At 51.4% G+C, this 22,057-nt stretch overlaps 9 protein-coding genes across 9 annotated transcripts; 5 read left to right on the forward strand and 4 right to left on the reverse strand.

Annotated features, from left to right (window-relative positions):
• Nucleotide 1: 1 nt before the first annotated feature.
• EDD37DRAFT_678968 (uncharacterized protein) lies at nucleotides 2-1,302 on the forward strand (the record flags this gene model as incomplete). Its single annotated transcript, XM_062819672.1, has 3 exons — nucleotides 2-155; nucleotides 206-750; nucleotides 816-1,302. 3 exons carry the CDS (start codon nucleotides 2-4, stop codon nucleotides 1,086-1,088), a joined length of 972 nt encoding a protein of 323 aa, XP_062671707.1. The 3' UTR covers nucleotides 1,089-1,302.
• On the reverse strand, nucleotides 978-3,220 carry EDD37DRAFT_318456 (fungal-specific transcription factor domain-containing protein). Its single transcript, XM_062811418.1, has 3 exons — nucleotides 2,188-3,220; nucleotides 2,036-2,129; nucleotides 978-1,975 (listed from the first exon to the last, which is right to left on the reverse strand). The coding sequence occupies exons 1-3, from the start codon at nucleotides 2,953-2,955 to the stop codon at nucleotides 1,155-1,157; spliced, it is 1,683 nt and encodes a 560-aa protein (XP_062671708.1). The 5' UTR covers nucleotides 2,956-3,220; the 3' UTR covers nucleotides 978-1,154.
• A 2,763-nt stretch (nucleotides 3,221-5,983) lies between these two features.
• EDD37DRAFT_625622 (uncharacterized protein) lies at nucleotides 5,984-7,672 on the forward strand. Its single transcript, XM_062816253.1, has one exon. It carries the CDS (start codon nucleotides 6,024-6,026, stop codon nucleotides 7,641-7,643), a length of 1,620 nt encoding a protein of 539 aa, XP_062671709.1. The 5' UTR covers nucleotides 5,984-6,023; the 3' UTR covers nucleotides 7,644-7,672.
• Nucleotides 7,673-7,965: 293 nt separating this feature from the next.
• EDD37DRAFT_625625 (putative glutathione S-transferase) lies at nucleotides 7,966-9,184 on the forward strand. The gene is made up of 4 exons (XM_062816254.1): nucleotides 7,966-8,098; nucleotides 8,202-8,317; nucleotides 8,409-8,750; nucleotides 8,895-9,184. The coding sequence occupies exons 1-4, from the start codon at nucleotides 8,029-8,031 to the stop codon at nucleotides 9,120-9,122; spliced, it is 756 nt and encodes a 251-aa protein (XP_062671710.1). The 5' UTR covers nucleotides 7,966-8,028; the 3' UTR covers nucleotides 9,123-9,184.
• On the reverse strand, nucleotides 9,185-14,562 carry EDD37DRAFT_625626 (DNA polymerase zeta subunit). The gene has a single exon (XM_062816255.1). It carries the CDS (start codon nucleotides 14,408-14,410, stop codon nucleotides 9,293-9,295), a length of 5,118 nt encoding a protein of 1,705 aa, XP_062671711.1. The 5' UTR covers nucleotides 14,411-14,562; the 3' UTR covers nucleotides 9,185-9,292.
• A 143-nt stretch (nucleotides 14,563-14,705) lies between these two features.
• EDD37DRAFT_664173 (pantothenate transporter liz1) lies at nucleotides 14,706-17,150 on the reverse strand. The gene is made up of 10 exons (XM_062819217.1): nucleotides 16,936-17,150; nucleotides 16,821-16,873; nucleotides 16,736-16,767; nucleotides 16,446-16,631; nucleotides 16,066-16,386; nucleotides 15,892-16,016; nucleotides 15,542-15,842; nucleotides 15,392-15,491; nucleotides 15,220-15,340; nucleotides 14,706-15,168 (listed from the first exon to the last, which is right to left on the reverse strand). Exons 1-10 carry the CDS (start codon nucleotides 17,139-17,141, stop codon nucleotides 15,036-15,038), a joined length of 1,578 nt encoding a protein of 525 aa, XP_062671712.1. The 5' UTR covers nucleotides 17,142-17,150; the 3' UTR covers nucleotides 14,706-15,035.
• Nucleotides 17,151-17,749: 599 nt separating this feature from the next.
• On the forward strand, nucleotides 17,750-19,188 carry EDD37DRAFT_607417 (uncharacterized protein; the record flags this gene model as incomplete). Its single annotated transcript, XM_062814971.1, has 6 exons — nucleotides 17,750-17,842; nucleotides 17,896-18,284; nucleotides 18,323-18,424; nucleotides 18,484-18,794; nucleotides 18,854-18,965; nucleotides 19,020-19,188. The coding sequence occupies 6 exons, from the start codon at nucleotides 17,750-17,752 to the stop codon at nucleotides 19,186-19,188; spliced, it is 1,176 nt and encodes a 391-aa protein (XP_062671713.1).
• Nucleotides 19,189-19,616: 428 nt separating this feature from the next.
• Nucleotides 19,617-20,791, forward strand: EDD37DRAFT_648284 (uncharacterized protein; the record flags this gene model as incomplete). Its single annotated transcript, XM_062817987.1, has 2 exons — nucleotides 19,617-19,727; nucleotides 19,799-20,791. The coding sequence occupies 2 exons, from the start codon at nucleotides 19,617-19,619 to the stop codon at nucleotides 20,789-20,791; spliced, it is 1,104 nt and encodes a 367-aa protein (XP_062671714.1).
• A 259-nt stretch (nucleotides 20,792-21,050) lies between these two features.
• EDD37DRAFT_648285 (NADH-ubiquinone oxidoreductase 30.4 kDa subunit, mitochondrial) lies at nucleotides 21,051-21,994 on the reverse strand (the record flags this gene model as incomplete). Its single annotated transcript, XM_062817988.1, has 2 exons — nucleotides 21,051-21,751; nucleotides 21,802-21,994. 2 exons carry the CDS (start codon nucleotides 21,992-21,994, stop codon nucleotides 21,051-21,053), a joined length of 894 nt encoding a protein of 297 aa, XP_062671715.1.
• Between the last annotated feature and the right edge of the window lie 63 nt (nucleotides 21,995-22,057).

A 22,057-nucleotide genomic window follows, 5' to 3' on the forward strand; every position in this document is an offset into this window, starting at 1 on the left:
CATGGGTTCTTACGAAGACTCGAGATCAAAAGCGTTCCCGCCAGGGATTCACGCCCCATCTGTGACCTTTTTTGAAGACGATGCAAAGCAAGACATTGACTGGACAACCCAAGAAAACCACTTGGAGTTCTTGGTCAAATCCGGAGTACACGGCAGTAAGTCCAACCGTCCCCTTCCCCTGGAGACAGAATTGACAAGAGACCAGTCGTAATCGCCGGTTCTAGCGGCGAGGCGGCAACACTGACCATGGACGAACGGAGCCAGCTAGTCAGCAGAACCCGTTCCATCGCCAAAGCCCAGGGCAAAGACAAGTTCCCCGTCACCATCGGCTGTATTGCGGGCTGCACACGAGACATCATGTCGCAAATCACGGCCGGCCACAGAAGTGGTGCAGACTACGCCCTAGTGCTGGTTCCCAGCATTTTTCATTGGGCCATGACCAAAAAGGCGGTCGTTGCCTTCTTTCAGGAAGTGGCCGACCGCTCGCCTGTACCCATTTTGATCTACAATTTCCCGAACCTCCTCTCCGGGCTCGACGTTGACTCAGATATGTTGGCCGAGCTAGGTTCGCACCCGAACATATGCGGCGTTAAGTTGACATGCGGAGGCATTGCGAAGGTCACTAGGATCGCTGAGCAGTTTCGTCCCCAGGAATTCGTTGCCCTGTCGGGCATGAGCGATTGGATTGTCCCTGCGCTGTCGGTTGGAGGTGCTGGTTGCATCTCTGGTCTGGCGAACCTGTTCCCCAAGGTCAGTTATCCCGATCCTTCTCTCCACAGATTACCGTGCACCGATCGCTGACAACTGAATGTCAGACCCTGGTTGCAATTTACGAGCTCTACACGACCGGTAAAGTCGCAGAAGCGACGGTGCTGCAGAAACAACTGGGTTTGCCCGAATGGGGTGTTGGGACCAGCGGCGTGAACGGGATGAAGTGGATCATCGTGAAGCGGCGCGGGTATCCGGAAACGAGCGCACATTGTCGGCGGCCATTTCCCAGATTCGTCGATGCCGAGAAGCAAGAACGTGTGATGAAGCTGACTGCGCCCATGGTCCCCATCGAGAAGGAGCTGACGACAAGGAAGTAGATCTTGCAATGTGATGTTACATTTTAGAGCACAACCAAGTCCCACCTCTCGCAGGTTGATGGACCCTCAAATGATTGCGAATCTGCATTTAAACAGCTCGAGGCAGACGCAACTGATGTCGACCCGTAAGCCTGCCTCCCGTTGCCTGGTTCGAACGGCTTGTAATAGCTCGGCCGCCATGCCTGCGTTGGTGGCGGCGTGGCGGTAACTCCGCATCGTCTTGAGGATCCATTGAGACTCTTCCTCGTCGTCTTCTTCGCTTCCCCACATGAAGAGCGGCCATAGCATATTGACGGGAATGGATTCACCGTCGTTGACCATCGAATGCATGATGTCCTTGACCCTCCCTATCGCTGTCATCACCAGGTTCGAGCGAGGTAAGTGTCGATGGGCAACCCGATGCAGATGGATATAGCAAGTGTAAAAGTTAGCGACGTACGTCTGGAACGACCGACGAATGGCTAATGTAAGTGGCTCGGCCAGGATATCCACCCCGATCGCTTCGGACAGAGCATGGTCCAAGATGGCGGGTCTCCGACCGTACAAAGAGGATAGGTCTTTCAGGATGTTTGCTGCGATGGCCATGACCTCGGTTTCGTCCTCGACGCTTCCTCGACTGCGGCGATCGTGGCCGATTCTGGCGATGCGGCCGGTGATGGTCTGGACTTCTTGGAAGAACTCGATTCCCGGCTGGCAGAGCATGTTATAAATCGTCTCCCGCGGTCCAGTATTGGCTGCAAAATCTCGACTCATATGTGGCTCGCTTGCTGACGTCGATCTGGCGCTCGACGAAGCTATCGGAGATGTATCGTTCACCAAGTTTCCTTCTCCACCAGCTACTGCGGCGCGGGCATCTAACAGCCGAATCCAGGAGATGATCCTCTGCTCTGATAAGGTAGTACTTAGAAGAGACATCTAAGTATTGCAATAGAAGCCGCCGAACATACCTATGGGGCCTACTGCACTCTCCTCCAAAGCCTGTAGAACATTGTGGGCATTTGCAAGGTGCAAATGAGCCAGGTCAAGCCGATCCGTGAGAAACTGGCAGCGAGGTTAGGAACCGCAAAGGGATGATATGGAGCGAAAAGAGAAGTCATACATCGACATATGTAAGAAAGAAGATGGTGGCGAGAACATGTCTGAGTTCGTCGTTGTCGACTGTCAAAGGGCCAGTCGATGCGTGCAGTCTATCTGATAGCTCGTTTGCAGCTTTGTCATAGCATTGTCGGTAATCCTTCGCTTTCTGTGAGGCGCTATCACTCTGGATGGCCGTGAACGCCGTCATCGCATACCGGACCATGGGAGAACAGTCTGCCATGCGGTCGAGCAGTGCTTGCACGGAATCGCTCCTAGGACCATTCTCAACAGGTTCCAGGATGGGGGAGAGTTGTGATGCCAGCGATGCCTCCAAAGCCCCTGCCGCACTTCGGGGTTGTAGTGGAGGCTGTGTTGAGGGCAAAACGATGCCGACTAATCCCAGCTCCTGCGTGCTGAATCCTGATGGAGAAAGGTTGTTAAAGTCGGTAAACCAATTATCTTGGAATAATGATAAGTCCTCGACAGGATCAGTCACAGGTCTGCTGAAGTCGAAGATGGCGGCGGAACCAGATCGTGTGCCGCCTTGCGGGGGCTCGTCGTTGGTCTCGACGAAGAGTCCTATGCCCGACTCCTCCGACAGTAAAGCTGTGTTCGGATCATGGTATTTCCATTCACACTCCAGTCCTAGACGCCGGCAATGGTAACACTTCGGCATCTGCTCGTCGCATCGGACCTTGCGGCGCTTACATGTCAAGCAGCCATTACGTGATCGAGGGTAGTGAAGTCGGCGCCGATCGCCAGCGCGAGTGGCGGGGGACATGGAAGACATGGTGATGACTTTGAGTTAGGTGCAGAAAGCTGTGTACAATCTGCGCATTGTCGAAGAAACCTGTATCGCACATGCATTGGTGTTCTGATAGCCGGGCCCGATAAAGCCCCCTTAGGCTTGATCCTGTAGCTCTACTGCACGTGACCGAGATAAGGTCGTGAACTTTCTTCGGATCCCCAAGATCGGTGAGGGCACACGATCCAATGGGTCGTGAAAAGGGAAACAGAAGAGGCTGTTAGTGCGGGCCAAAAGGGGTCCGTCTACAGCAATCGGTGTCGAGCTGCCACAGTACACAGAATCGGTGCTTCGGCTTGACTAGCCACTTTTCCTTCGCTCGTTTCGTCCATACGCCGCTAGACTACTTACGGATACTACATGTTTCTTCACTACCTAGGTCACTGTGACAAACCTCTAGCAGCATGTAATACCACGATTTAGCCCCAACCCACTTCGACCTCGCTTCGACCTATCTACAAGTCTACCACAAGCTGCAAAAGTTAGTGTCCAGTGTCACATTTTGGTACATCGTCTGAATCTTCTCAGCGTTGGCGAATCGTCGGTTCACATAAATGCCTTCCGTGGTAACCCTTGAAAAAGGCAGGAATTGTTCCATGCGAGCCATCGGTGCGACAGAGTCCACGACTGCTTTTTTGCGATCGAATAGTCCATGGTAGGAAAACAAGAAGGCTATGCCTCATGATGTAAGAGTTTCCTTTTATTTCTCCTTTCGCAAGAACGACTAAATGCTTTACGGTGGCATACGTACGTCCAAGACATCTTTGGCATCATCCTCCAGCGTTACTCTGGCGGCTTACCAGCAGTGACTATGGCAGATGAGACGGAGAAAGGATCCCTGCCCGACCCTCACCATACTCGTGCAGATATCCCCGCTCACGGCCGTCCTCGAGCCAAGCGGTTCAAGAACTGTCTCGCCCGCCAGCGAAAAAAGTTCTTTCCGGCCGTGAAGGAGCTGCTCACCTTTTCTCGAGAGGATGTGGATGAAATAGATGAAATACCGAAGTCCGACAGTGACATTACGACGGAATTGCGAGGAAGTACGGATATGACTACAAAGGAGATAGGAAAGCTCAGAAATGAGATGAGGCGGGAAATGGACGACATACACAGGTATCTGGACAAGATACTAGGGAAAATGGATCAGATGAGCAAGCGACATGAGAGATCGGAACGACGATTGATCCAGTGAGTGAACGGTGGTCCCTATCAGATCAAGGTTGTATGATACTAATGGCAATCTCTAGACACCTCGATTCCATATCTATTACAAGTACAAGAGGGAACTGCAACAAGCCTCTTCCCTTCTACCCAGGATACCGTCCAGGAGTGAGACGTACCTAGGCTAGACGAACACCTGGCGGTAGTATCGTGGGCCGAGGCAGAGAGAAAGCTTGATATTGCCGGTCGAGGTTCGAAGGGACTCCCGACAGAAGGACGACGTCCTTGATGAGTTGCAAGTCTGATACCCCAAGTACTCGCATCTTAGCCGCGAATGAAATCACGTAGAGAAGCACGTTTTGGCATTGTAGCGCTTAATACTGTAACTTAGAAGAATTACGGTGGACTGCCAATACTCGTGGTGCAAAAGTGAAGCCTGCGGAAAGACGTCACAGCGTTGCATGGCGTCACTATCCGAGGTGATTGAAAGTATGTTGAAAGTATACATTCACCTCACTACCCCATGATTCTGTTCCCTACCTCAACTTCCACCCGAATCACCTGGACAACGTGTATAAGCAACGCAACTTAAAAAACAATCATGCCAGACGTACGGATACCTCGAGGAGTGATCCTGTTATGCCAAACGACCATGTACTCACATCTCGCTAGCAACCACTTTCTGAGGAGGACAAGAAGATCCTCGCCGAGCACCACAAGAACTCGCAGGATCCCAACAACGAAGCTCACCCAGACCACCCAAAGGTATGCATCGCATGGTCCCCCTTCAGAGCAGTCTGACATGTCAAAAGCATGGCCAATTCCTGAAGAGTGTCCCCCAACGCCTTGGAGGGGCAGCCATCTTCGGTGCCGGTGCTACAGCTGGTGCGGATGCGGTCAAGGGAGCCTTGGGGCAGTAGGCTTGTAGGGCAGAGGCACACGGAATATGCGGTCAACAGAACGGGTCCGTAGATTTGGTCAACGCCCCGGCGGAATCAATCAATGACTGCGTTCTATTTTCCCTTTCCGCGAACTTGCTGGAGCAACGAAACTTCCAGAGTCATGCGTCGTAGTGATTTTGACCTGAGGCTGGATATATTCAAGATGCATGCGAAGGTCTTCAGTCTCCTTGGCTCTCATGTCGCTGACTCGGGTTCCATGCCTACGATCACCCTGATTAGCGTGAGATAAGCGAAAAGCTTAGTCAAGATAGCCTCCGAGCCCACCTAGTTGTGTAAACAGCTTCCATCTACGACCTTCCAACCGCAAATCAAAGACTTCACACACTCGATTTTCTGTTCGACTTCAATGCAGACGGCCCAGCTTGCTCAACACGGGCTGTGGTGTCGTAATGCCATCATCCAATTCAGCGAATCTTTCCGCAGGAATTCTCATCACCATTTCGTAAAAGGTAAGGAATCGACGCCACTGACGATAGCAAAATCATTGATGCCGCTGAAATTCGATGTGTAGCACGCGATGTGCAAATTGGATGGTGCTTGTCAGCCATGATCCTGGCATCCCGCTGCTGCCTGTTACCCCTTGTCTTACCCCTTGCATCAACTCAGACAACTATTAGCCTTGGCTGTGCCTAGATCAAGCGTCTACCTCTGTGGTAAATACTGATGTGATTGTCATCGATGTCCCAACCCTGTCAACATGGTCACCAGAGGTCTGCGGATGATTTGTTTCCGCGGTCGATACTTCGTATACTACCTGAGCTCCGACAGCTATGTAGAATACTATGGCAAACACATTGTAGCCGGGATTCCCGCTGAACCCCAGCAATACCAAGGTGAGTGGTGCACAGTCCGCAACATTTCCAGGAGAAATCATACTAACGGCTGTCAATGGAAGAATGGCTCAGAACTTAACGCGCCCTCTACGAAAGTATGACCAAGGAATTGGAAACCCGACTCCTGGTTGTGACTTCAGAGAAGATGCGGAGTGTCCATTGCAACTACGAGGATTCCGAAGAAGGGTCGGACATCGATGAGGAGGAATCCCCTTCAAGTTGGCATGACATGGATGATAAACTTCAAGAATTACCAACAAGTTTCTACCCGGGAGACGACAATTTCCTCGAGTACATCTACCTTATTGATCTCGACTGCGAGCTCTTTTCCATCAACGACTGCATCGCATTCGACCTCTGGGCAATCCCACCCATCGATCGTTTGGTGGATGCTTTCGCCTGGGGCGCATTTGACCCCGACAATTGTCCTCAAGGCTCATCCCGCATCGGTCCACCGAGCTACTTTCCGGACGCCGACCATGAACGAAACATGTGGACCAACACATATCGACAGTATGCCGTGACCCGGGTCGAGCCCATTCGATTGAACGAGCCGCTGCACAAGGCACCTCTCTATCGTGTTTTCGCCCGAGTCGTCTTTGACAAGCTCTTGCAACCGAGATCGGTATACTTTGGTCATCTCCCTGAAATGGGGCATGACAGCTTTGCTTTTCGCGAAATCGCGTTTGTCATTCTGTCTCTCGCAGCGGGCAAATTCTACTTCGATAGGCTTGCAAACTTCTCTGGAGGTAGCCACCCGGAAGACGCCAACGGTTTCCTGATGTCAATCGGCGAGGAAGATGAACCCAAGTTGATGCCGATTTTCGGCTCAGGCTGCCATGCGGAAGATCAAGAGCCTGGTCCAGCTCCGCTGGAGCCCTTGTATTGGTTCGAAGATGTGCTCATTAGCCTCGTTCCGAATACAGTTTTCGAAACCGATTCTGACGCGGAAGCCGCTATCGGCAAAGTCGTTGCGTATGTTCTGGAGAGTGGCAAGCTGAATTTCCAGGTCGTGCTCTTTTCGATCCAGAATGCAGTCCTGGTTGAAGTTCAAACCCAGTCCGTCACCAAAACCATCAGGCGTTCTGGAGTCATTCCTGTCTGGAGGAAGAACGGCTGGCATAACGATACGGTCAGCGAGAGGAATGAGCGTGACCTCACGCTCTCCCCCTGGGACCACCTGCAACACAAATACCGTGGATTCACAGCCTTGGAGGCATTTTTTGATGTTGCTTGCGTCCGGCAGCTCTCGGCCTCTGGGCACAGACGTTTGCCCGTTGAACTGTACCCTGAAATCCTCAAACATTGTGTCCCGCAGACCCACCAAGCATGCGCAAGGGTGTCACCACTATGGCGGACTTTATGCCACGAACGCTTTGCATTCAGCCCTGATCTGATGGCTGTCAGCCTGGACAATTCAGGCCGTCCGTTGCTACCGCGCAAGCGCTCGGTCCCTCTCAGCGAAGGAATTGGGATTGTCAGTTTTCAAGACACGAAGTCAGGATCCATTATACAATCGACCCTCGAGACGGATATGAGGCTTAAGATCAATCGGAGGAAAGAAGTCAGTTCCTGGAGCCCGGTATTTGGAGACAGTACCCGTCCTAGCATAATGACACAAGTAACTCTGCGTATGTTACTGCGTCACGACGACGGCGAGGTGTGGGATATCGACCTTCGACATCTGGAAAGCTCTAGAGACTCTGGACTCATGTAAGCTTAGAGGCCGCTTGCGAAGTATCTGATGTCCTTGAATTTGGCCCACTGCATACCTACGCAAGAAACCTACCTATGTAGATTGAAGCTCTTGGTCCTGGTCGTCCGTACACAGGTAAGTCTAAAGTCAACATACGGCATTACTTGTATCGGCGGCGACGGTCCCAATCATTCGTGGCCTCTCACTTTCGTCCTCGTCGTTTGATGGTTGGCGGCCTAACGAAATCGCGCCATACTCGGAGATAATCGCACGGTAAGGTGCCATCATGGACTTTCTCCTCATAAACCCCCTGCTTAATAATTCCAAAACCATCTCCTTCCACCTCCAGCACCGTCAACACCAACATCAATACCATCATCAGTAACATCATATCCCGAACTCAATCATGGCTACCAACGGGACTCATGTCACCAACGGCTCCAAAGAGCCAGAAATCATCCTATACACCAATCATGGTAAGTGCTCCACGCCCAACCCAGTGCCGTATTATTTGATTTGTCAACGGGGCGACTTGGGATCTTAAGCCGTCACATATTCTGACACGGAGTACTACCACAGGTTGCCCATGGGCTCATCGAGCTCACATCGCCATCAAAGAGCTCGGCCTCAAATATGAAGAAAAGATAATCGACCTAGACCGACCCCGCGATCCGTGGTATTTGGAAGTCAATCCGGTAAGCTTTTATCCTTTCCTACAGTATTCCATCGTCGATGCTTTCTGCTGGCACTGCCACTACGATATGCGATATTGACAACCTCCCCAAGCGCGGCCTCGTCCCCAGCATAAACTACAACGGCGACATCATCACCGAATCCGCCGTCGTCGCGCAATTCCTCGCCGACGCACATCCAAGTCACTTACTCCCGGCATCCAATGCCGAGGGCGCCGCACTCCTCCGTGCCCGCGTGTCTTTCTTTGTCGACACTTTCGTCTCCAAGGTCCTCCCGCAATTCATGGCTGGGCAGCGTGCCCAGACCGAAACCGAAAAGGACGAAGCCACCGAGGCATTGGTCGCGGCTGTAGCGAAGGAAATCGAGCCGTTATTCACTTGGGATAAGTCTGCCGGGCCATATTTCGGAGGGAATGAGCGGTTGACGCTCGCTGAGGTATGTTGCCGCCTCCCCTGCGTCTCATGTTATAAAGTCCGAGCTGGCCGATGCCATGTGTTGATGCGATTTCTTATCTCCCTGCCCTTTGTCTGATCGTCATATCGATCTGCGTACTAATATCGGTTTGGCCGCCCACTACAGGCGCTGACCGGCCCATTCGTTCTCCGACTTTTGTCCTTGAGCAAACCCGAATACGAACTACTCAGTCCCAAGATCACCACCTTGCTTGAAGAGAAGACTCCGAGGTTCAGTGCTTGGGCTCAGAAGCTGGTGCAGGAGGAGAGCGTGACTTATATCTGGGATGAGCAGAAAGTCGCGGCAAGGACGAAGGCGAGATTCGCAAAGCTGGCTGCCGAGAAGAAACTTTAGTTCAATGAATATTTATTGACCTTTCGGTTATGTTGCACACTATGATCATAACCATACAGGCTACGCCCGTCCTGTGCTATCCAGGCTTTCTTTCCAATTGGGGTATCTCAAGCACTCTTCCAAATCACATCGCCCTCGCTATGCAACGCCCGTTGATGTACACAAAAAGGCTACCAATCCATGCTATCCTGTACATTTTGCTCCAATGTTTCCATGATAGGCAAAAGTGTGGCGCTCTCGTTAGCCAACGCCGCCTTGTGCCGAGTCCGTGAGTAAAACACAGGACAATCCTTGCTATCACACCGGACATCCTCGTTCCAATCCCACCCCGAGCACGAACGACAGATTTTCGCAAGCTCTGTGACATTCTTCTCCGCTTTCATCAACCGCGACCGAAGCTCAAGCACACTGTGCGATGACTGCTGGAAGCAGCTGTTGCACAAGGGCGATTCCGAGTCCAGAGCCTGACGACACACCAAACATGTCGAGGACTTCATGTATGACTCCAACGTCTTTCTCGAAAGGCCCATCTCTCTGCCATCGGTGATCGGGCCTGCTTCAACCCGTCTGATGCGTTGATACTTGGGCATTTCATCATACCATTGTCGCACATTCGCGCCGACCAAGTTGAAGATGCGTTCGAGAGGCGGGATGATGTTTTTCGAGATATAGTATTCCGCATCAAGCTCCGAATGTGCATCGTTGAGCAGCACTTCCGGTGCCACACATCGGTCGATGAGTCTTGCACCAGGTCCTCCCGTGACCACCACATACGGCACTCTTTCGCCATATTGAGGTTCAAGCCTTGGGTCTTCAACCATTTTGCGGGCACTGATGAGTGCTCCGGGCGGTGGCGGGCCTTTCTCGCTATACGTCCCAAGCTTGACTTCTTTCGCAAAGCAAAAGTCCTGGATTGATACTTTTCCACGCATGATCTTGGAGCACTGCGCTTGGAAAAAGCTCTTCACTTGACTTAGATCTGAAGTGCGGAAGAGGACCTTCAACGCAGTCTCCTCAATCTTCTGCTCGGCAGGTGTACCATCTCGCCGGACCGTCTCTATGCCTTTGGCGTCAAACTCAGGGACTGTCTGTTTTCGACTTTCGTACTTGAATCCGACGTAGCGCTTCTTGGCAAGCAGAACACAAGGATGGTAGACCTTTTCGAACTTCAACTTGACTGGTCGTGGGTTCATTTTCGTGATTGTATCTGCAATCTCCTCACCGATATCAAAAGCCTGTTCTCGCGTTCGGCCTTTCAGGTAGACGAACAAGCTGTCAGTATCACCATAGACCACTTCAGCACCCCATCGTTCGACAGAATGAATGAGCGCAATAGCCTTCTCCAGGGTCTCTCGTCCCGTCTGAACGATACTATCTGCAATTTCAGAGCAGGGCATCCGTCCTGAGAAAGATGCAGATGTATAGCCGTACGTGACGTTCGCGATGAGCTTGAGTGCGAGCTGTCTGTTGTTCAGCAGTCGTTGCAGAGTCTTGTCGTCCTTGTCCACTTTCATGCCACTCTTAACCATGACCCGGGTCTCCAGAATCTCCGTAAGCATTTTAGCTAGCAATGACTTCCGTATCTCCGGCTTTGCATACATAATGCCATTTGGAGCAATGTTGATGTAGTCTTTGAGTAGTTCCATCAGTCTCTGCTCGCGACGATAATCTGTGAAGCCCATCTTGTTCGTACCGCGCCAATTGACAACACGCCCGAGGAAAGTGGAGTAACAATAATTGTAAGCGATCATCACGCTTGGATAAAGGGACTGAAAATCCAGTACCAGCAGTGGACTGGTGTAAAAGTCACTCTGAGGCTCCATGACAAGCGGCAAACACTCAAGCGCATTTTGTCCTCCGACCTGCCTCCTGCTAGGTGACACCAAGATGAAGTTTTCGGGCTTAGCAATTCGGAACATCAGGGATTCGACCTTGAACTGAGACCCTCTAGAGATGACGGAAAACCAATCAACGCCCAACAAGCGAGCCTGTTCACTGGTCCTCGGCACCAGCTCGTTTGCCTCCAGGATCTGAATATCGATTTCGACCCGATTTGAGAAGTAATCAATGACCTTCCCCAAGTCGCGAGGATTCTTGCTTTTGTACCACTTTGTCAGGTCGGCAAAGGTGTAATGAGGTATTCTCTGGTGCAGTATGTGATAAACCACATTTTCCATGGTGTACTGGAGCAAGTTCAGTTCACCTCGCATAGCTCTCCAGATGTTGATCGTATGACGACCTGTAACTCGAATGGTCGAGGTGTGATTGAAGCCCCATTTGTCATCCTCTTTGCCGAACCTGCCATGAGATTGTGATTTCATGCGTGACAGCTCATCACAGTAGTTGAGGTCGTATTTGACACGGGCGCGTTCGATCAGATATCCCCATGAGCTGGTATGCACTTCGTATCCTGTAAGGATGTCAGGATCGTATATCCGTACGATATCAATCAGCCTTGTCAGCAAATCAAGCTCGGTTGTTTCTTCCTCAACATCGAACGGCACATTGCGCCCTATCTTCTTGCCCATGTGTGGTTCATCAGCAACGGTCAGAATGCCTTTGTGGATACCTTCTCGGCTGCCTCTGCTCTCGACATCTTCATCATCTGTCTGCACGCACCAGAAGACAGAAGCAATCGCGTCTTCATCCGGATTGGGAGCAAGTGAACCTCGGGTGTTGACATGGACTTCTAGAGCCATGATACTCATATATTGGGTTTCATGTTGAACGCTGGTGCTGGGCTGCTTCTGCGAATATTTGAACCCATACCGATTCTTCTGAGTCGGTCCGTCAATCTGGGAAAGTAGCTTATTTCGGGTTGCAGACTTGCCACTGGCGAGTGCTTCGTCCATCTTAGCCTGCTGTTCTTCTCGGAGCCAGAAGACCACGTCCACTTTTCTCGGAGGCGCAGCGGCAATAGTCCATTGAGAGATGGTGCAACGTTTCCGTCTTTGATTGTCTCGGATCTGTTCTGTGGGGTGATCGAGCAGTAGCGGCGGCCGGCGACCCAGATTTGCCAGAGATGTTCCGGTCGGGTCGAAGTCGGGCAAGAACGGCACAGTTGCGCTTTCGAGTTTGAACTCACGGCCAGCATACTGTCTAGCTTGCTCCGGCACATCCTCTTCGTTGCTGTAAAATGCTTCCTGATAGATGACGTCGGGGAGTCCCTGTTGCCAGATACTCGTCTTCACTTCTTCCGTAGTGGGTGGACGAGGGAAAAATAAGAGCAACGAAGCGACTCTCCCAGTGTCTCGCAGGCCACGAAGTTTCAGACTGGGAAGACGTATGGTCTTGTCGCTTTCGACCGTGGTTGGGGGAACCAATGTCTGTTGAGAAGATGAAATTCTTCCTTTCGGGGTCGTTTTGGACAATGCCGGAGATACTGTTTGAACTGTATACGGCGATTTCAGAGAGCTATTGCTCTTTTGGCTTAGACGAGCGAACGTGTCCGGGTCATGGGGATTCTTTACGGTAGGAAATGACAAGTTAGATTGCTGGGAGAGATTGATGGGAGCTTCTTGCGACAGCTTCTTGTGAGACTGCTGGCCACTCGCTGGGAGACTATCGAGCCCATTCTGTGGTAATCGAATACTTCGTAACTCCTGTACTGTCGGCTGGGCAACGGAATCGTAGTGGTCATCATCGTATGTGAAGTCTGGATCTTCGTCCGAGCCAGAGAAGCTGATGTCTGGGAGGACATCTTCTTCATCGACAAGTTGCTTGCGTCGCTTCCTCGGCTTGAAGCTCGGTGGCTTTGCAAACCTATCCCTCTTAGCACCGTTCAAGGGTTCATTTCTGCGTGTCAAATATTCCTCGGGTACCTCAAAGGCATCCTCCTCGAGGCCGTCCGTATCTCCTGCTGCACGAATGCCATACTTTTGGTACTCCGATGAACTGATTGGCGATCTCACGAGGTCGTTGGTTGATCCACTACTCTCGGGCTTTCGGTCACTGATAGTGTCTGTACGATCCGATGATTGTCCGTCGGTTGCGTTGAATTGCTCAGGGTCGTCGCGAGAGCCATTTGCAAGATTTTCCGCCCGAGCTTCGTTGACAATCACTTGATCGGCCTGAATGTGGCCGTTTGAAGCAAGGTCTACTTGCCGATCCCTAGTGCGATGCAACAGACTTTGAATCTTCTCTGGATAGAGGTCGTCGACGCTAGCAAGCGCAGTCTGCACAGTCCCCTCCAGTGGTACAGGCTTCATGAAAGTGTCAAATGATATCTTACGCCCGTCGCTTTTGTCATGTTCTTCAGCAGCCAATTGTTTAACTCTTTCGCGAAATTCTACTTCATGAATCCAGCCCCCAGCGTCCCTATTCCTCGGGTCCGCTGACATGGAGATTAGAACTTCCGGCGGAAAAGGACTACTGTTCGGATCTTTGAGCCCCATTCTCAATTTCCTCCGTCGGGTTTCATCTTTCCATAGTCCGGCCATACTCTGCACCAACTTTGCATCGGCCGGAATAGGACGCAAACGTTCGATAAAGTCGTGATGGACATCACGAGATTCAATATTTCGCCGATTGAAGATGTCCTTCACATGTACGTCGACTTCCAGCGCGCAATGGCTCTGTTTCGGAAGATATGTGTCCTCAGAAATGCAGTCTGGTGATATGGAGTGGTCATGCCATTGATGCATGGCATTGGTGATGTCCATATATTTTGGTATGGGTGAGCGGAACTTGACTTTGCCACATTCAATGTAACCGCAACCATACAAGTTGTAGTCGCACATCCATTGCGCCAGGTATTGCATATGGCTCTCGTAAGGTTGTAAGACTCTCTTCATCACGGCACCTTCACGCAAGAGATCTGCAAGCCTTGTCATATGCAGCGGATTGAGCAGATATATCTTCAGATAGTATCTGTATCCCACGTGAAAGCCGTAGAAGGGGACTCCCTTGACCAGCGAGATGTGTGCCACATATCGATGTTTCCCATCATAGATGTTTTTGCGGTAGCTGACGGCGAGTGCATGGTCGATCGAGAGCTGCAGAGTGCGGATAGCCACGTCCACATCGTTGGGAGCCAGGCTACCACTGTATTCAATGTACGTGTACTGAAGAGCCCCATGAATGTGCATCAACACCTTCTGCCCGGTCTCCGTGGCGCCGAAGACGCGAATGACGGAAATACGAGGTCGTTCTTTCGCATTTTCGCTCGTGACGCCGAGGGGGAGTGGCGGATCGAATTCGTTTACAGGCACGGCTTGGTAGTGATCGATGCAGTTCAGGCGGACTCGAAAGGTATCCATAGACATTATCGTATCTACCGAGGAGAGCATGTGTGCTGAGCATGTCGCCGACGCTTCATGGTTGACTGCACCCTAACCATACTAGCTGAAGATAATGCATAGATGGCCAGTAAGGCAAAATCTCCACTTGTCAATCAGAGCGTTTTCCATGTCGAGGTGCAATGCGGCGCGGCATGTCTTGTTGATCGATTGACATGCACCAAAACAACGCGGCTCCAAGGAGTGACTTCATCGCTCACAAAGAAATGAAAGTGGCGCCGCTTTTACCTATGTGCTGGACCTGTACGGACGGTGTATTTACCCATCATACCTACGACTCTTTCGAGGTTCCTGTTGGAACGGTTCACCCTCTCATCTTACTTTTGCATACACCGTTGACCACCTTCATCTGCGCCACGGCAATGCAGGAGTGTTGGCTATGAAGGACTTGGGTCCGAAGCCGCACGCCACAAGATTATATGCTGCCATGATGTGGTGCTTTTCTCTCCATGTTTTCATCGCCCCAGCGCCAGATCCGACCCATATTGCATGCTACTTAGGGAGGTATTCCAGTTCACATCCAATCTGCGTCGTGTGTACGGCTGTGTAGCACCATTCTTGTGTGAGGTTTCGCAAGATTCTAATATCGCACCCTACACGCATCCCATCGTTGTGGCTATTCTGTGATTGTCGAAGGTTCGACGGCCGAACTTGACGCGATCTTCCTTGCGTCCGAGTCTCTCTCGTCGTCCAGCTTACCGAAGACACCTACCTCGACAACAGCGCTTTTCCGACCTTCTCTGGTGGGCCTTCAAGACATGGATTAGTCGCGTCGTGGTGTGATCAATCATCGTACTCACTTTTCCCGTTTCTGCTGCCACTCCAAGACAAAAACAGCCAGGATGGCAAGAGCGCCGAACATGATCAGAATCTGGTAACCATACTTATAGTGCGGGGCATCATATGTCGGGAAAAGCACCACTAAATGGGCCAGTCAGCCAACGAACTCAAACGGACGACTTGGAAACTCACATGGGATGAACATCGAGAAGGTGTATGTGAAAATATTCCCTGTCGCAACGAGCAGCTGCCTCAGGTTTGGATCATGTCCGTTAAGTTCATTACCCCAAGCCTGAGAGACATGTCAGTCAACGCAATGCCGGCAGGGAAGATCCGACTTACGATGATGATCGGCTGAGCAGCCCCGCCGACGTACGACAGGTAGAAGCTGAACAGTAAGGCAGCTTTGGGAATGTGCCAAATCGAGAGCATGATGTTTGACACAACCATCAACAGTTCAATGATGACAAGCATCAGAAGTCGATGTCCTGTACGATCAGCGATGATACCGAAGAGAAATGCGGCGACGACACTGAGAGCATTCCCCGCAGTTGGAAGCACATTGACCTGCGCCACAGAGTATCCTACAGCCTTGAGCCAGAGATTAAAATAGTTCGTGCCGAGGGCGGCGTTGGCAACGAATCTGTGCGGGTGCGTTAGACTGATAGTCCGCCAAGGCATTGCTGACCTACAGGTATGGTGCGATGAATGCCCAAAGGCGCCAGTTGAGAAAGACGCCTCTCAACGCTTGCAAGGTCAAACGGCGGGGAGCTCCTCGCCCGATTGTCTCGATACGCTCGATGCCGTATTCTTTGTCCTGTGGTAAAGTGTCAGCCCAAATCACGAAGAACTGCTCACTTTCGTACCTCTTTGGTCCAATAAAAAGCCTTGGTCGTGTGTGGTAGGTCCGGAATGGCGAAGAACCCCCAGATTGCGATGGGGATGGATATAATCCCATCCATGATGAACAGCCATCTCCATCCCGAAAGCCCATGCGTACCATTCATGCCTTCGTACAAAGCTGTCTGTAGATAGCCACTGAACATGCTGGCTATGGCGCTTGTTTGCTCGAAAATCGCGACTCTTTTGGTGAGTTCTTTGGGGCCATACCATCCTCCCAGAAGAGCGGCATATCCAGGAAACGAGCAAGACTCAAGCAGGCCGACAAAGAACCGCAGGGCATAGAGCTGTGCGCTCGTTAGAGTCCTCCTGGACCATTTTCAGAGTGTGAGGACGTCACACTTACAGTCTCGATATTCTTTGCCCCAGCCATTGCCATCACCAATACAGACCACATGATTTCACAGGACGGTATCCATATGGAAGGACGAACGTATTTCAGCTGGATCATTTGAGAAGGAACCGTCCCGATAATCACACCGAGATTGAAGTAAGTGACAAGCCAGTTACGTTCGTTGCCGTTGAGATGAAGCTATCGACACACCACAGCAGTCAGCGATAGTCTGAGATGCGTTGGTCCAAGAGACTCAATGACGATTTCTTGGAGTGTGAACAAGTCCCAGCATGTCGACTCACATCTTCTTTCATGCCACTGACGAACGCATTGCCTGCCTTTGTATCAGTGCCTGTCTAACAAAATTCGTGTATTAACGGAACTTACTATAGTTTTGCTGGTCGAGATATTTGATGAAGTATCCGAGACAGATATATGAGCTGAAGTGAGGTATGTCAGCCCGGGTCAAAGGACCTGGGGTAAGTACCCTCCCAGCACTCACAATAGAAAGGTATCCAGCTTCTGAACATATTTCCTGTTTCTGGCATCTCCTTCCACAGAATCCCATGTCAATCCAACAACGCGGCGCCACCAGTTGGTGGTCTTCTTGCTTTCAGGTAGTGCTTGCAACTCTCTGCCTCCATTCGCGTTTTCGTCTGCCATTGTGGACTCGATATCAGTAAACGGCAGATGTACACGTTCAGACATCGACTCAGGTGGCTGCGATTACTTATTTCAATGATTTCACCGGGATCGAGCCTTCCACAGGCTGGGCTAATGTGGTCGCGAGTGGCGTGCTCGCTTCCTGGTCTACACTTGTCCTTTCTTGCAATTCCTCGCAATTGTGGCACAATATGTCGCCTTCCCTTGGCTCATCACGGCGAGCAGGTGAGAGATCGGGACGATGGCCGCAAAATTACTTGTTCGGGGACAAACGAGCGGTGTACGAGACTACTACAACCTGGTCATGTAGCGAACTACGTGCTTGGCTGCTGGTAGAGAGATGTCTCTCATTATGAATCCTTCGATTTCTAGACGCTAAGGTACGTTTCCTCCTTGATTCCTTGACGCTACTTGCCGGCGCTCTACTCTTATCAATGGCGTGATCAAGATCTTGGATGGGATGGGCTGCTAACGTGTCCTCTACCATGTCGCGCCAATGTACGCCGAGCTATCACATCATTATAATTAACAAGCTCGTCATTCGCAGGGGCACGAGATCGGAGATAACATGTGTAAACATATCGATAAAGAACGGACGGGGTGACCGTTCTCGAATACTGCGACACCACAACGTGAACAAACACCACACCACCATGGCCACTGAAACGATCTCGAACGTGAAAGCTACAGTTCAGGAACAGGCGCAGCTTGCTGTAGAGACCTCTGTAGATTACAAGGCTGAACGAGTACGCTTTATACTTCTCCAAATCACGGAAATAAATTCCTAATACTTCAACAGTACAAATATGCAGCCTACCTACCACATTGTACTCCGGGCCTGCAACCACCTCTAGAGGAATTCGAGCATATCGACGTCGGCCTGCGCGCTGACGCGGGCAAGAACGCACTTTTCCACGCTCAAGGCGCCATCTTCAAAGAATTGACTCCTGCCATCGGCACCGAAGTGCGCGGCATTCAACTCAGCAACCTTACACCCCAGCAGAAAGATGAATTGGCACTCCTTGCTGCCGAGCGCGGTATCGTCGTCTTCCGCGATCAAGACTTTGCGGACATTGGGCCGGAACGACAGCGCGAGTTTGGCGCACATTTTGGCAGTCTGCATGTCCACCAGATCGGGACACAAATCAAGGACTATCCGGAGATTCTGCCTGTATATCGAGACTTCGTGTCAGTCTGCATGGGCCTCAGCTCTCACTCTCTGTCAGGGTCACCTCCCAGCTGATCCCCAATAGCGCCGGCGCCGTGGACAACGAGATCAGAAACAACGTCAGCAGCATCAAATGGCATAGCGACATGTCTTATGAGATGTGGGTATCCCTTCCTCGTTCTGAACACAAATATGATATCACAGTGCTGACTGAGGTAGAAATGGCATGGGCACAACAATATTCTTGCCCCTCGACACTCCCGACTCTGGCGGCGACACATTGTACCTGTCGACCGTGGCGGCGTATAATGCTCTCTCCCCAGCTTTTCGCGAGTTTCTGCATGGTAAATCCGCCACGCACTCGGGCTTTTCGCAGGCTGCTGTGCATGAAAACCGTGAGCGATACATTCGTGATCCGATCGAGACCGTACATCCAGTCGTTCGGACGCACCCTGTCACCAAGGCCAATTCGTTGTACGTCAACAGGCTTTACACGCGCCGAATTGTGGATCTGAAGGAGGAAGAAAGTTGTGAGTATTGGTCCTGGCAGATTCTCCGTCCGTCTGATGTGCTGATACGGGAACGACAGCCACGATTCTCAATTTCTTGTACTATCACATCGAGCATGGCCAGGATTGGCATATCAGAGTCCATTGGGAGCCTCGAACGGTTGCCATTTACGATAACCGTGTCACGCAGCAGTGAGTAGCGACCGATACGTGCCGGATGGGAGAGACTAACCTTGGTTGCTGCAGCTCCGCGTTGCGAGATTTCGTGGTGAAAGAGAGCGTGACGAGACGACATATGATTCGCATTACGCCACAGGCCGAAAGACCCTATTTCGACGCCGGTAGTGGGCAGAAAGTAGAGGTCAAGCAACAAGGTGCCGAGAAGGGGCAAGGTCCAGTCCAAAGTACTCAGTAAAGAAGGAGAACATAGGCCTGAGTATGGCCAGAACGGTCCGGCCTGAATTGTTCTATGCCACAAGTAGAATCCAGTACACCTAAGGCTGCTTTCCCATATTGTACAAAGCTACCCCTAGGTCAGTATCGATGCAATGCAATCTCCATACAGTCTATCGAGAAAGCTTAGCCAGAACAGTAATACCATGAACCAAAGGCCTCCAGGATGCTTTCCACCGGGGTAGAGATAAGCATTCGCCAAGGGTCATTAGAAAGCCAGTCATTCATTCGGACTATACTCCTTTCGGCCGCGTCATCACCAGATGATGGCATTCGAGTGCAAGTCGAGGACGTGAACCTCCCTTTCTTTTATATCCGGATCCAATGCTATTTGTCCTTCGAGCAATACGTACTTTTCTCGCTGTTCAATCTCACAACGCTTGGCGGACGATGGCGAGTACCTCTTCTTCAAGTAAGCCGGCGATTGGTATCCTCTCCATTGGAGACATGGGCGTCGGCGTGGCTCGCCTGCTCCGCCATCACGAATATCCAGTCCTCACAGTTGGTGCTGGGAGAAGGCAGGCACTCTCACGATTTGTCCAATGAAAACTTCTGACCATGGCTGAAGCCAGCATACACTCGATCGGATCAAATCTGCACAGATCACCGCCCTGGAGACGGACGAAGACCTCGTTGCAGAATCAGATATAATTCTCAGCATCGTACCTCCTCGCGATGCATTTGCTACTGGCCAGAGAGCGTATGAAGCTTGTCGCTCTCAGACTGCCGCCAAACGCCGCCAGGAGAGGCCTAACGCTTCCCGAAACTTGACCTACATCGACATGAATGCTATCAGTCCCCGTACCACAAAAACTATCGGGGCACTATTCGGCCAAATCGCGCCATCGTCCACGGGTAATCACGCAATTGACGGCTCGTCCATTTCCAATGGAGGGGCCTCCCAGCAGCACATCGGAGTCGATTTCCTAGATGGAGGTATCATTGGTGGACCACCAGCCCTCCGTGAAGATAAAACATGGAAACGTCCCTCAATCGTGATCTCTGGTTCCAGGCACTCTGAGATCCTGTCGTCAGAGCTGATCGATATACTGAACATAAAACTCATTGCCGACATGATCGGTTCTGCATCAGCACTGAAGTCATGCTTCGCCTCGCTGAATAAAGGCATGGTCGCATTGAGTATTTTGGCGTTCACGACCGCGCACTCAGCTGGGGTCCTGCCTTCTTTGCAAGAGCACCTGAAGGAATTCAACCCAGGGGCACTAGCGGCGGCGCAACGTGGCTTAACGACCATGCCGCCAAAGGCTTACCGCTGGGTCGACGAGATGCGGGAGATCAATCAAACATTCGTTGACGAAGGTGGTTTCGATCCCAGTGTACTGCTCACTGACACAGAACACGCCGAGAGACATGCAAATGGTGTGTTTGAAGGCGTTGCAGATATCTACAAGCTTATTGCCGACGATACTGTTCTAGGAGAGGAGAAGACGGAGTACCGCAAGCGCGGTAGGGATGTTGAAGATGTGGTTCAATGTGTAAGTGAAGGCATTGCCGCAAAGAAGAGGAAGATTGCTGGAGAGGAGTGGCGTGGCAATTGGGTTTAGTGAGATGATGCTGTGACCCGACTGCCATGGTTCACTCCAGGTGTGATATCGCTCCAAGCACTCGAAAGTGACGCACAGGGGATTGACAACAAATCGATTCACTTCGACGAGAACTCCTGTTTATGGCACGGCCGCATTGCGGGTCTGGCCTTTCACTGCTTTATGTACAACTCAACGTGGGCCTTCTCCGATCTCGTTGCAAGTACCAAGCCTTTCAAAAAGTCGTGCACTACGCCCCTTTCCAGTCTCATAGGCTATCTTATTTCTTCTCTTCTTTCTTCTCCTCTGGCTTAGGCGTAGGCAACTTGAATTGCGCGGGCTTTCTGTCCGAACCAGTACCGACTTGCTCCCAAGAACTTGTGCCGCCTTCGAAGTTTCGGAATGCTTGTGTCATCTCGAGTGGTTCCACCACTATTCGTTTCTTCTCCTCATCGTATCTGATCTCCGTGTACCCGGTCAAAGGGAAGTCCTTGCGCAACGGGTGTCCATCAAAGCCGTAGTCGGTCATGATTCGGCGTAAGTCTGGGTGACCAGTAAAGAAGACGCCGAATAAATCATACACTTCTCGCTCGTACCAGAGCGCACCGTCATAAAGGGAAGTGACCGAGGGCACAGGGGTCGCTTCATCCGCATATGTCTTCACTCTTATTCTCGAGTTGTGACGCACGCTGAGGAGATTGTAGACGACTTCGAAACGATGGTTTTTGGTAGGGAAGTCGACTGCGGTGATGTCGGAGATCATAGTATATTCTGCGGCCGTGTGGGTTTTCAAGAAGGTGAAAACAGGAATGACGCCCGATGGTGTGATATAAATGCATAGCTCATCCTTCCATACAGAAAATTGTTGGATGTATTTTGGTAGGCAGGACATGAGGTATTGGCCATATTGGTGCAGAGGGAGCGCTTTGTCCCCGTACTTGTCGGCATCGTTGACGATCGGCGCGGAGAGCTTTCCCATTGCTAGCACTTGGTCAGTTTCCTTTCAGACATGTTCGACATGCTACACCTACGCCTTCTAGGGGCCTTGCGCAGCTCCGAAAGGAGATCTGGATCTGCCTCTCTCAGTTTCTGGGCGTTGTCCTTCTCGGCTGGTCGTTTGGCGGAGTTTGAAAATGTGGCACGCTGCGCACATCTCGCCGACTGAGAAGCTACACCCAGTGGCCGCTTAGTAGCCAGGCGCAGCATTGCCTTTGTTGAAGCCATATTGGGCGTTGTTTCTCGCAGACTGCGCACTTCAATTGAGGTTGGTGAAGTAATCGATCTCCA

This window comes from Exophiala viscosa (assembly GCF_022695815.1).
Source record: "Exophiala viscosa unplaced genomic scaffold EDD37scaffold_3, whole genome shotgun sequence".
Lineage (NCBI taxonomy): Eukaryota > Fungi > Ascomycota > Eurotiomycetes > Chaetothyriales > Herpotrichiellaceae > Exophiala > Exophiala viscosa.